The sequence below is a fragment of the Chrysemys picta genome, chromosome 6 (assembly GCF_011386835.1).
Source record: "Chrysemys picta bellii isolate R12L10 chromosome 6, ASM1138683v2, whole genome shotgun sequence".
In the NCBI taxonomy this organism is placed as follows: domain Eukaryota; kingdom Metazoa; phylum Chordata; order Testudines; family Emydidae; genus Chrysemys; species Chrysemys picta.
In genome coordinates this window covers 78,981,866-78,995,539 of record NC_088796.1, presented here as the reverse complement: position 1 = coordinate 78,995,539, position 13,674 = coordinate 78,981,866, and the positions used below count along the sequence as shown (strand labels likewise).

General features: G+C 40.8%; 1 protein-coding gene across 2 annotated transcripts in view; it reads left to right on the top strand.

Moving 5' to 3' along the window:
• MARCHF3 (membrane associated ring-CH-type finger 3) overlaps positions 1-13,047 on the top strand; it is a 148,839-nt gene extending 135,792 nt beyond the window's left edge. For both annotated transcript variants that reach the window (XM_065599316.1, XM_065599315.1), the window contains exons 4-5: positions 3,342-3,551; positions 10,542-13,047. In XM_065599316.1, the coding sequence (XP_065455388.1) occupies positions 3,342-3,551; positions 10,542-10,700 (369 nt within the window). In that variant the 3' untranslated portion in view covers positions 10,701-13,047. The remainder of the gene's footprint in view (positions 1-3,341; positions 3,552-10,541) is intronic.
• Positions 13,048-13,674: the final 627 nt, after the last annotated feature.

The following is a 13,674-nucleotide window of genomic DNA, read 5'->3' as shown; positions in this document are numbered from 1 at the left end:
AAAGGCTTTGTTTAGTGGACTAGATTGGCTTGAAATGAATACTAAAAGAGCAGTGCTGCAGATCTGCATGACATTTGACCCATGCAGTTCACAAAATGCTACACCTTACAAGCCAATCATAAAAATACAATGAATGATAGTACTATAGCACTGGTGTCAGTCTGCTACTGTGTAATTTGATCTCTTCATGCATTTCTACAAATGGACCTCATAAGTCTCGAGCCAATATGAAAATATAACGCACAGAATCGATGGAATCTCTAATAACATTTAAATAGCCTATTATCGCCACAGACATGCCAATCTACAGGGCTGCTTTGAAATAAACAAAGAATAATAATAATTTGACAGTGATAAAGCAGGTGACATTCCTATATAAAGTCCTACAAAATCTCTAACTATAATAATAATCTATTTTCATACTAGTATTTAAAATGAACAATGGTGAAATCAAAAGGAAACGGTCTGCTTATCACACAGCGTTAAACTTAAAGTTGTTGAATATGCAGAAGCAAACAATAATTGTGCTGCTGCTCGTGAATTCTGTATCAATGAGAAGCAAATAAGAGAATGGCAAAAAAATAAAACACTAAAAGACATGCCAAGAAGCAAGAAAAAATGTCCAACAAGGTCCGCTTCATTTCCTGAGCTGGAGAAAGATCTCAATAATTAGGTTGTTGAATGTCGACAAAATGGGTACATTGTCACTAGAACTGGAATTCATCTGCGTACTCTGCAAATGTCGAAAGACGACAAATACAAGTCAGTAAAGCCATCAGTGTTCGTCCCATCAGTGGGTTGGTGTGCTTGCTTCATGAACCATCATGGTCTCTGTCTTCATCAGCGACTAAAGATAGTGCAAAAGCTGCTGAGAGATCTGGAAGAAAATATCAAATCTTTCCAAAGGTTTATTATAAAATATCAAAAGGAATATGCATTTGAACTGTCACAAATAGGAAATATGGACGAAACACTGATGACATTCGATCTCCGAGCAACAAAACGGTGGTTTTATCGTGTTTGGCAAATGGATCAAAGCTCCCTCCTGTTGTTATTTTTAACCTCTCCGAATGCCAGCATCACAGCCAGCCACATCCTGCTTTGATGGAATGTCCCAGTATGGTGCATGCCAACACCATCACCACATAGTGTGAGTTGGCCAGCTACATCTTAGGGAGGGGAGGGCCTAACCTGACGCAGAATCTGAAATTATGTGTTGAATGCCCTTCACAGCATGGTTAATTGCAGACACTAGGAGTATATCTATACTGCAATTAAAAACCCATGAGTGGCCTGTGCCAGTTGACTCAGGGTCATGGGGTTTGGGCTAAGGGGCTGTTTAATTTCAGTGTAGACAGATTCAGGCTGGAACCCAGGCTCTAGAATCCTGTGAGGTAGGAGGGTCTCAGAGCTCAGGCTGCAGCCCAAACCCAAACATCTGCATCACAATTAATCTGAGCCCCTCAAGCCTGAGTCAGCTGGCATGGGTCAGCCACAGATATCTAGCTGCAGCGTGGACATACCGTTAGGCCATGGTGCTGAAATAAAAAGATTTTACCATTTTAGGCTCTTACTTGGAGAAGTGAGGTGGTGAAGATCTGCAGTAGCACTGAGACCAATGGGAGTTGCAGATGCTGAGCAACTCTCCTTGTAGGTCACCTTTTAAACACTTCTTACAAAAATCTTTCGATAGGCACCTCTAAAAGGAGAATCCCCACTCCTGTTCCCTTTAGTTCCTTGCATTCTCCTTATGTCAAGTATCAGAGGGGTAGCCGTGTTAGTCTGGATCTGTAAAAAGTAACAGGGTCCTGTGGCACCTTTAAGACTAACAGATGTATTAGAGCATAAGCTTTTGTGGGTGAATACCCACTTCGTCAGACGCATGTAATGGAAATTTCCAGAGGCAGGTATAAATATGCAGGCAAGAATCAGTCTGGAGATAACGAGGTTAGTTTAATCAGGGAGGGTGAGGTCCTCTGCTAGCAGTTGAGGTGTGAACACCGAGGGAGGAGAAACTGCTTCTGTAGTTGGCTAGCCATTCACAGTCTTTGTTTAATCCTGAGCTGATGGTGTCAAATTTGCAAATGAACTGGAGCTCAGCAGTTTCTCTTTGGAGTCTGGTCCTGAAGTTTTTTTTTTTTGCTGTTAGATGGCTACCTTTACATCTGCTATTGTGTGGCCAGGGAGGTTGAAGTGTTCGCCTACAAGTTTTTTGTATATTATCATTCCTGATATGACTTGTGTCCATTTATCCTCTTGCGTAGTGACTGTCCAGTTTGGCCAATGTACATAGAGGGGCATTGCTGGCACATGATGGCATATGTAACATTGGTGGATGTGCAGGTGAATGAACTGGTGATGATGTAGCTGATCTGGTTAGGTCCTGTGATGGTATTGCTGGTGTAGATATGTGGGCAGAGTTGGCATCGAGGTTTGTTTGCTGCAAAAGCAGTTTCTCCTCCCTTGATGTTCACACCCCAACTGCTATCAGGGGACCTCACCCTCCCTGATTGAACTAACCTCATTATCTCCAGACTGATTCTTGCCTGCATATTTATACCTGCCTCTGGAAATTTCCATTACATGCATCTGACAAAGTGGGTATTCACCCACGAAAGCTTATGCTCCAATAAATGTTAGTCTTAAAGGTGCCACAGGACTCTGTTGCTTTTTACATTCTCCTTATGGTTTCTCATTACAGGGATCCATAGAAATTGAACAAGGTGACAGTTATAATCAATCATTTCTAGAAGCAACCAAAACAAACTAACTTTTTACATTAAAACAGACTTATTTTGTAATATCTTTTATACAAACTACATCTCAACATTTTAATGCTTAAGTGACCTTGAGGTTAGAGGTTAGTCTACATTTGAAATGCTACAGCAGCACAGGTGTTGTGCTTTAGTGTAGACACTACCTACACCAACAGGAGAGGTTCTCCCATTAGTATAGATGATCCATCTTCCCAAGTGGCAGTAGCTAGAATTCTTCTGCTGATTTAGCGCTGTCTATGTGGGGATTTAGGTAAGCTTAACTGTGTGGCTCCAGGGTGTGGATTTTTCACACTCCTGAGCGACATAGCTGGGTCTATCTAATTTTCAAGTATAGCCCCACCCCAGGACATTAAGGGTATATCTACATTAGAAATACTGCACTGGTCTAGCACTGTAGTGTAGACATTACAGTGATGGAAGGGGTTCTTCTATTGCTGTAGTAAATCTACCTCTCCAAGATGTGGTAACCAGATTCCATAAAAACTGTTGCCACTACAGCCATGTTTCTATACCATTCTAACAAGATTTTACTGACACTTCTTTTGTTTCATTTCCCTTCTGCAGTGGCTAAGAAACCCAGGCCCGCAGCATGAGAAACGGACTCTGTTTGGAGACATGGTGTGCTTCTTGTTTATAACTCCACTGGCGACCATCTCTGGCTGGTTGTGTTTGCGGGGAGCGGTGGACCATCTGCACTTTAGTAGTAGGCTAGAAGCTGTTGGCCTCATTGCACTCACTGTCGCACTCTTCACTATTTACCTCTTTTGGACGCTAGTAAGTACTGTTTATCTAACGATCATGTGGTAGGGTGTGTGTCATATTCTATTACCTTTTATAGGATTTTTTAGAGTAATGTCTGTAGGGGACCTATAGGTTTCATCCCAATTAAACTATACAGAACTCTTCCTTAAAGGTACTTTGCCTTTGGTATTTGGTAATAACTGACTCAGAGCCCCATAGGAGATGGCAGGAGGGAACGAGAAAGGGGAGAAAAGTTCCAGACAGATGTTGCAGGAGTGAACTGTCATTGAAGCTGTGGGGAGGAGAAAAGGGAGATTTAAGATGGATCCTGGCAGCCTTAAAATGGCTGCCACATGGCCGTGGCATAAGCATGGTCTTCTAATTTGACTTCTGACTGCTATTATGAGTGCAGATACTTTTCAAAGTGCTGAGTTTGTGTAAAAATTTAATCTTAGTAGAATATTTTTCACATCCCTGCTTCTTGAGGCCCCATGTATTCTGCCATGGAATTTGCCACAGAATCCACACCTTGCTGCAGGATGGTGCTTCAGAATCTAAGCATTCATTTATATAAAAAATAGCCTAATTTTGAGCTCGTGATACCCCTCCAAATGGGAACAGAATGCAAGGGTTTGGCTGTGCTGGAAGGTGGCTGAACCAATATAGCCACCTCCGTGCAATGCACCCACACTTGTGCTAAAAAACTCCAGTGCAGCCAACAAGCCTTAAGCCAACACCATGTTGCATCACTGAGGCTGCAGGCAACCTGAAGCAAGCAATAGCAAAAGCAAGGTGTGACCCGGTTCATTCATTCCATTTGTGGTGTTGGCAGCAGTGTTGCCAATACGCATAACTGCAGGCCAATTTGGGAGCTCTCACAAGAAAACACATGCAAATTTTGCCCAAAATGTCTGCCGTTTCTCCCTTCTGTCCTCAGTGCTGTACTTAGCTGTTTCCTTTGGTGAGTTGCTGCAAACATTTCCCTTTGGCAAGTGTGGCTTAATTCTTCAGTTTGTAAACATACGAGGTTGAAAGCACACTAGAAGTTAGGCAGCAGAGTGGTTTTGTATTTGATGCTACCCCTCAGGCTACCTCACACAGCTTGTAGATTTCAGATGATCACTACGATACTTATGTACTATACATCCAAGTCACCTTGAAAGCCCAACTGGAGCCTGATTTGTTTCTTAATTTCAAAATTAGTAGAGTTTGGAACTATGTAAAAATAGTTTGGCTGAATAATTAGATTTCATTATTCTTGGTGCATGGACTCCTGTGGGTGCCCATTAAATAACTACTGCAACAATTAACTGAAGCTACTAAAAGCTACTTGGGTAGGGCCATTCTTACCAACAACATTTAAAAATCACTTATTCGTTTTAAAATAGGGTTTCTCCTTTAGGAGTATGGAATGAGAAGTGTGTGTGTCTTTCAAAATTTTGGTAAGTGTTTAGATATTATGGTGATGAGCCTGATATCAATATGTAGCTCAGTTTAACTGAAATACACCATCTTCATTGCACTGTGGCCCCCTAGTTGTGGTTTTTCAACCGGGGAGGGGGAGAGAACAGGAGGGGAGAAATCTATATCCATTTCACTATTTTACTCAGGGCAGCAGGAGGTAGATGTGTGAGGGAGGCAAAGTATCTCACCTTGCAGAACAGCAACCACTCCTGTGACGGGTTAGATCACAGAAACCTCCTTGGGAACTGCCACCTGATGTGTTGGGACTACCTCTAGCCCATTTTCCCTGCCAGCTTGGGACTCCAGTACCTTGCCTTGTTTGAGCCAGACACGCTTGCCTGCTGCAAACACAGATCCAAGTCTGAACCACATCCCTCACAAGCTGCAGGCTTAACTGGAAACAGCTTAAGCAGTGCTCCTGTCTCCAGCACTCAGATACCCAGCTCCCAATGGGGTCCAAACCCCAAATAAATCTATTTTACCCTGTATAGAGCTTATACAGGGTAAACTCGTAAATTGTTCGCCTTCTATAATGAAATGCACAGCTGTTTGCCTCCCCTGCCCCCCCCCCCCCGCAGATATTAATACATACTCTGGGTTAATTAATAAGTAAAAAGTGATTTTATTAAATACAAAAAAAGAGTAAGTGGTTCCAAGTAATAACAGACGGCACAAAAATTGCCAAGCAAAATAAAACAAAAACACACAAGTCTAAGCCTAATACAGTAAAAATTAAATGCAGGTAAATCTCACCCTCAGATGTTCCAATAAGCTTCTTTGACAGACTAGCCTCCTTCTAGTCGGGGCCCAATCCTTTCCCCAGGTACAGTCCTTATTCCAGCTCAGGTGTTAGCTAGTGGATTTCTCATGACTATAGCCCCTTGGTTCTGTTCCACCCCCTTATATAGCTTTTGCACAAGGTGGCAATCCTTTGTCCCTCTCTGGGTTCCCACCCTCCTTCTAAATGGAAAAGCATCAGGTTAAAGATAGAGTCCAGTTGAGGTGACACGATCATGTCACTGTAAGACTTCGGGCTTGGCTACACTGGCGCTTTACAGCGCTGCAACTTTCTCGCTCAGGGGTGTGAAAAAACACCCCCTGAGCGCAGCAAGTTACAGCACTGTAAAGCGCCAGCGTAAACAGTACGGCTCCCAGCGCTGTCAGTTAATTCCCTTGTGGAGGTGGAGTACCTGCAGGGCTAGGAGAGGTCTCTCCCAGTGCTGGTGCACGATCACACTTACACTTCAAAGCGCTGCTGCGGGAGCACTCCCACGGCAGCTCTTTGAAGTTTTGAGTGTAGCCATGGTCTTCATTGCCAACTTGCCAGCAAACACATATACAAGAATACTTACAAGTATACAGAGCCATCTACAATCAATTGTCCTGGTTAATGGGAGCCATCAAGATTCCAAGCCACCAGTAATGGCCCACACTTTGCATAACTACAATAGGACCTCAGAGTTAAATTTTATATTCCTAGTTTCAGATACAAGAATGATACATTCATACAAATAGGATGAGCACACGCAGTAGATGATAAGCTTTGTAATGATACCTTACAAGAGACCTTTTGCATGAAGCATATTCCAGTTACATTATATTCACACTCATTAGCATATTTTCATAAAATCATATAGAGTGCAATGTCACACCTCCCATTTCGGAGAAAGTGAATTGAGTGGTTAGAAGAAGGAAGCCAAGTAGCCAGGACTGGGGTCTCATTGAAGCACTGCTACACAGAATGAGTTTGAGCAGGTCACTTAGGTGCTGTGTGCCTCAGTTTTCACCATCTACAATATGACTAATGTTTCTGTACAGACAGGTTGTAAGACAAATACTTTTGTAAGGTGGCTCGACATGCTTAGCTGAAAGGCACTGTCCATATGCAAAGCATTTTAGAATACTTTATCAGCAAGACAGTAAGTTCCTCTGGAAAGGTCAAGATTTTCAAAGCAACTATGATTTTGGCTGCCTAACTACAGCACCTTAAAAGGGCTTGACTTTCAGAGGGTATTGGCCACTCAACTTCCAAAAATCAAGCCTATCCCAAGTGTGATCACATAACTTTTGAAAAATCTTGGCCCTATTATCTTTACTCTTGCTACAGAGCACCATGCACTTCTATATAGCCTATCTTTGTGTTACCAGAATAAAAAGCACCATCAGCCGATCCATTCTAATCTGAAAGATAGGAACATAGGCGAATCTGCACTGCAGTTAGAGAGCCAGGGAAGGAATATTCTTATCACTTCAGGATAAAGTATATGTGCAGCACAGTGATGCTCCTTAAGGTTCTGGAAAAAGTAAACAAAATTTCATTTTAGTTCCAACCAATCAGTTTAATTTTCTCTATAATCCAAAACTGGCATATGGGTTATTTATACACCACTACATCTCAGTGAACCAAGAGCTTAATGGGCTGCCAACACGAGACACTTTTTTGGTAGAGAGGTTCTTAGGGATAGGGTAAAATAGCTTCCTTGCAAATTTAACAGTCAGTGTGTCCCAGAAAGACTATTGCTTTTCTTCTGAATTTAGTCAATATCTCTGTGACCTATACACAAAAAATGCTTGTGTGCTTGAGTAGGAAGATCTGCAAGCTTTCTATTTAAGACAAGAATTTAGGGCCAAATTCTGCTTTAACTTACACCCTGAGTAGTGCCTCTGACTTCTGTGGGATTGGATAAGGTGTATATCAGAGTATTATTTTAATCCTCTAGTTTGCAGAACAATGTAATTGCTGTTTAAAAATATTAAAAACAAATGCCTATCTGAACGAGTTCACAAACCACCTAAGTGAGCTTTGAAGATGGATTCCCCCAACCCTTGCTATCCAAGTCCAAAGACAAAGATGCTTAGTATGCCAGTGACTGATGTAGAAAACATACATTTTTTGTAGCACCTCAGGAGTTTCATGTCTCATAAAATGGCTTCTCTGAGAAATGCAATGGTGAGCAGCCCTCACTGTTACTGAAATTTACTAGCTAACATCACTTGGAAACTGCCCTAAGGCAAGAACCCATCATAAACAAGCTGTCAATCTTAAGTAGGATATCCTGTGAAAATGTCTTCAAACAGTTCCAGCCTGGGTTAACAATGCAGCTATTCCAGAATAGTTCTCTGCAGCTTCAAGCAAGTCCTGAGCTAAAATCCAGATTGTCTAGAGGAGTTCTTGTGTTTTCCGTCCAGAATTTATTCTGAATTCTGCCCATTCATTTCAGAGAAAGTTCTTTACCTCATTCCAATGTGCCTTCTCCTGCTGTTAGCACACTCATCCATTTAGAGACCTCATGCATGTTCATGTGTTCAGTGAAAATGGAGATATAGGCTATGTCTCCACTGCAAAAAGCTGTATTTTACACCAGATAACTAACTCAGTAAAATCCTAGTGGAGAGAAGACAGACATAGTAGCTAGTTGAGGTAAACCACAGGTGGGGGATATAGGATTGACCTTGACTAGCTCTACTGAGATAAATGCTGTGTATACCTTGTCTCCACTAGGACTTTATATTGAGATAGCTAATTCAAGACAGCTTTGAAGGAGACATTTGCATCACTTAAAATAAAAGAGCTATCATTTATATTCCCCAAATCCTCCTGGCAATCTGCCCTGGATGCTTACTTGCAGCTCCTAGAGTAAGGACATGAGTAGCTTCCTTTGACAGTTACGCAGCCATAGACTGAGTATATTGCAAGCTCTGTGTAAACAAACAGCAGTACCTTCCTATTGTCCCTCCCTCTCCCCAGACTGTGTGTGTCATTTCCAGATATAGTGTCTTTATTTCACTCCATAGCTCCTGGATAGCAATGACAAATGACAAGGTGTCTATCATCAGTGCACAGGCAGTTCCCACCCACGGCTCAAGAGTACTATATTATTGTCATGTATTACCAATACACTTCACAAATAAAGAGTCTGATACCATTGCCTTCAGTGCTAAATACATAGAAGGTAATTGTGTGTGCAAAAACTGCAGCCAGCTGTCAGTATCTACGCCACAATCACTTCTCTCACTACTGCTAATGCATCCATGTGAGGGATGGAACACAATAGCTTTTAACACACGGTTATTGCTAAACATGTAAGACAGGAGGTGAAGTGTTCTGCATCCAGTTGAAACGGTAGTGGGTCTTTAGATGTTTGGAAGCCCCATTCCCAGTTTGTTGATAATTTCTGGCTGAAAATGGATAGACACAAAAATATGGGCCTTTCCCCTCCCTTCTCAGAGGGGACCTCCACTTACCCTCTTCTTATCCCTAGGGTGAGTTACTGCCATTTTCTATCTCCATCTTTTTTTTTTTTTGCTATCACTCACCTGCTCCCTGCCTTTTCCTGGCAAGCCACTCAATCCTCTGCCTGTGCCTTCCTCTCTAGTCTCCCACTACTTCCAGTCTGCTGCCCGGCTCCCATATATTCCTCATCCCCATAGCCTTCCTCCAAGTTCCCCTCTCTCCCTACCGCCACCCCATAGTCTCATTCTTTGTACCATGTTACCCCTCACTGTCTCAGGCCTAGGCCACACCTAGTGAATAAAAATGGTCATCTGCACTGACATTAATTTGGCTTCAAACTCATCCAAAACACAGAGTACTAGTGCCTATCTTTACAAGGGCAACCACACTTCCTCTTGCAAAATCTGAAGGGAAATGTTGGCCATCTCACCTGAGGGCAATCTGGCTTCAATTCCACTCAAAACAAAGGTGGCCCTTTTTAGTGCAGGTAAAAGTCATAAGCAATCACCAGCTTTTCTGGAGCTCCTGAGCAACTTAAAAAAACCCCAAACAAACAGCTCCCTACATTGAAATACTCATGCTGCCATGGTGAGAACTGGCAGTTCTGCAACATGGTGCTCAACTACTGTATCTTCTGTGGAGTCTTGAGTCTGACACATTAATTGGGGAAAAAAAAAGGGGGGGGGGAGGGAATTAGAAGCAGGAGAGCATAAGCCTCAGTCATTATTTATATATGTGCCTACCTGTGAGCTACTTGCAGATCTTCACAATGAATTTAGTATCAGTGTCTCAACTGTCAGCATTAAGCTATATGTCAGATTCATTTGTTTCCAAGTTGCTGCCAATAATTTTAATACTTATGGAAGTGGCTTGTTCCCAGACAGGAGAGATAGCTAGTTTGTAAGATTGTGAGTGCTTCCAGCTGTGGGGAGATAGGAATGGACTCTGGCCCGGGTTTTATCCCGAGCAACTCCACTTCCCTGCTGCTGAAAACTTGTGATGCAATCTGTGCAACCGTTGTTTCTAGCCTCAGATTGTCATCTCGCTACAGTTTTTACCAACCATTAGGCTGGTAATAATGGGAATGAGTGGACAGCAGCTAATGGGGATGGGTAGCACAGGAGAGCGGAAAATAAACATACTAGCATTCAGTACAATTCATTACAGATAGAACAGCGGTTCTCAAACTTTAGCAACCCCCCATTTTGATTTAAATTTTTTCCACAGACTCCCAGGAGTGATTATTTTTTGTTTCTAATTTATTTCATTCTAGGACACCAAGCATTTTTAAATTTATAATCTATTCTCTCTTGATCTTCCGCCAGGTGTCATTTAGGTACCACTGTAGATTATACAACGAATGGCGTCGGACCAATCAGAGGGTGATACTCCTAATTCCAAAATCTATCAGTGTTCCTTCTAACCAGCAGTCGTTGCTGGGCCTTCATTCAGTCAAAAGAAACTCAAAGGAGACAATCGTTTGATTTTGGCAGTTCTGTACTGGAGTCATGCACTAAATATACTTTCTTAAACCCATGGGCTCTGATTCCATCCAGAACCTGGTACAGTGCTATTCCGGTTTACAAACTCTTTACAGAGGAAGAAATCACTGTTTTAATTAAAATCATGGATGCTGCAATCATATGATATTTGCTAAGCTGCCAAACATGTTTATTTAGCAGATACTGTATGGAATTCTACAAACTCATTAATACCTGCCTTGTCAGTGATGCAAATCCTTTTTTATTATTGTTTAAAAATATTAAAACTATGGTAATTAACAATGCAAAAAATTTTTAGGAGTGCTTTCTTTATTTCTACAGTATTATTTCTGTGGATATCTGAATAGGAACCAGTGCTGAATATTTTATTTTACTGACTCAAAGAAGATGACATTACAAGAAGGAAATTGTGCTACTTTAGTTTTATTTGAAGGGCATCTTATACTAAACTTGGATTATTAAAAATGTTTTTAAAGTGAGTTCTACAAATGGGCATTCTATTTAACATAAAAACCCCTTAAAACGCATTCTCTTCCATTTGTTGTTTGGTAGTAAAAACCTGATAAAAATGCAAAATGTGTGAAAAACAAGTATCTCACAGATTGCAATAATCTTCTGAGTTAAAAATATTTCATAAAGCAGTTCCCAAAAAAGAACTGTTACAGGGTTATTTCCTTTTCATTCGGAAGGAGCAAATTAGCCCCAAATTTTGCACTAAAGTTACACTGGTGTAACTAAAGAGTTAGTTACTCTTTATTTACCCCCAGCTAAATTTGGCCTGATTAATTAATTTTCTATAGGGGACTTTGCATACATAATGATATACTAATTCATTAGACATTTCCTAGGAAGCCTGAACGCGTCTTGCATAACAATTAGCCTTACTTTAGAAATGCTGAATTTTCAGCTTGACAGGTAAATTTAGCGGAGTATATAAATTCTCTCATTGTAGCATTGAGATTACGGCTCTTTATAAAATGTAAAAACACTACATGGTGTTATGACCACACTGGATTTTGATTCTGAATATTATTTTCTGCTTTTAACCATCCCCTTTATTTTTATATTTTTAAATCATCAATTCATTCACTGACTCTTAGATTTTGGCTCTCACATTATGCAATATAAGGGATATGTAGTTATGTGGGAAGACTCATTTGGTACTGAAAGCTTCTACAGCTAAAACCTATTAAATGCTGCTGGCAAGCTAGAGATAAGTAACTTATTTGCCATTTTAAAATAAGGATTTCTAGAACATGACAGAGGGTAATTCCAGAACCTGCTTTGTTTCCCACCCTGCAGAGGAATTGAAAAATGGTAGAGTGTGTGTAGTGAGGAGGTAATGTTTTACATTTCTGATGGATCAAGCTGATGCAGGTGTTCTGTCAGCCAAGATAGAGCTATATAAATACAAAGCTCTAGCAAAAAACAAACCCATCAGCCATGCTTTATGCTGTCTCAGCTCACATGTATTTGGAGTTGTAATAATAGATTTTCCTTTTGATACTAATTCCAGTGATACAAGTATCTAATATTCCGTTTAGTCATCAGCCCTCTAGGGGTATTAGAACTACAAACAGCCATCATTGCCTAACTTTTCTATAATCAAATACCAACTTTGTCCATCAGTCACACTTTACCCTTCACAGAGAAACATGATAAACTCTCACTTGACAATCATTTTTGCTCTGCAGTCTACCTTTAATACTTTAGCACAAAAGAGACAGCACAATTAAGGATATAGCTGGGATACAGTATTCCCACAATGACACCAAGGTGGTAGGTTCCTATCATGCAGATATATTATTCTGTTTTGTGCCCAACATGCAAGAGTGGAACAGATCTTTAGAGGAGGAGGCAGCTTTATATCCCACACTCCATATTCATGAATCAGTGCTACTGATGTCTTTTTGCTCTACATGCGCCAAAGCAGTATTATGATGCCTTGTTCTCTTCCAGACAGCAAGACAGTAAGGTGAGTGCTACTAACGTCACATTCCCACCTTCCTCTTTGGACCCGGTAGTCAGAAGGATCCTATTGACCAGCTTTCTTTTTCTCTAGGAGTGAGTGATCTTTTCATACTGAATCACTGTTTGGATTGATGTAAATTCAAAATTGGTGTCTATTAAAACAAAAGTTATTGAACAATAGCAACAAACTCAATTTTTAGCTTCTGAAGGGACTTTAAGGGTAGTAAACATCTATGGCACTAGCTACACTTAACAGAGCTAATGACAACATGACAAAGGCTCCATTGTGCTATCACAACAGACCCAGTAAAGTAAAAAATAAATGCTAAATACAACTAATAAAGAATGAGTGGCTTTATTTTGTTACGTGTATCTCATTCTTTCCTTTGGCTGGCAGCAGCTTGGCCGTGGTCCTCAAAAGGATTTTTCACCTACACCTAGAGTTGGTCTTCTCATTCATTTTCAAAGTAAAAATTCAGCCGAGAGGGAAAAGGTACTTGATTTAAAATTGTGAACTGAAAACAGAAGTCATACAACAATGCAATCCTACATGACATGTTTTAGAAAGCAGCAGGCACAAGTCAGCTTCATTTCTTCCCCCTATATCCAGTCTTACTCCTGCACACATTCTAGGCTTTTGACAGACTGCTGTCTCAAATGGATACTGTTTGGGCCACATACAAGCCATTTCTGTTCAGTATTAATAGCATCAGTGGGAAAAGGAGAAGAAAGAAGTTCTATTCTTTGTGCTAGACCCTCTCCTTGCTGTAAGCCTAGCTTGTCACATCACAATGACCATGAGGGATATGGCAAATACCAGCCCTGAAATTTCAGCAGACAATAAAATGCATCTTAAAAAACACCAAAACAAAACAAAAAACCCTAAATTTATTCCAGCAGTGATGCTAAATAGTTTTGATTCCAGTATTTAAAGCTATGTTATGTAGCCATGCTTTACAAGCTAAAGTCATCCTACGTTTTGTTC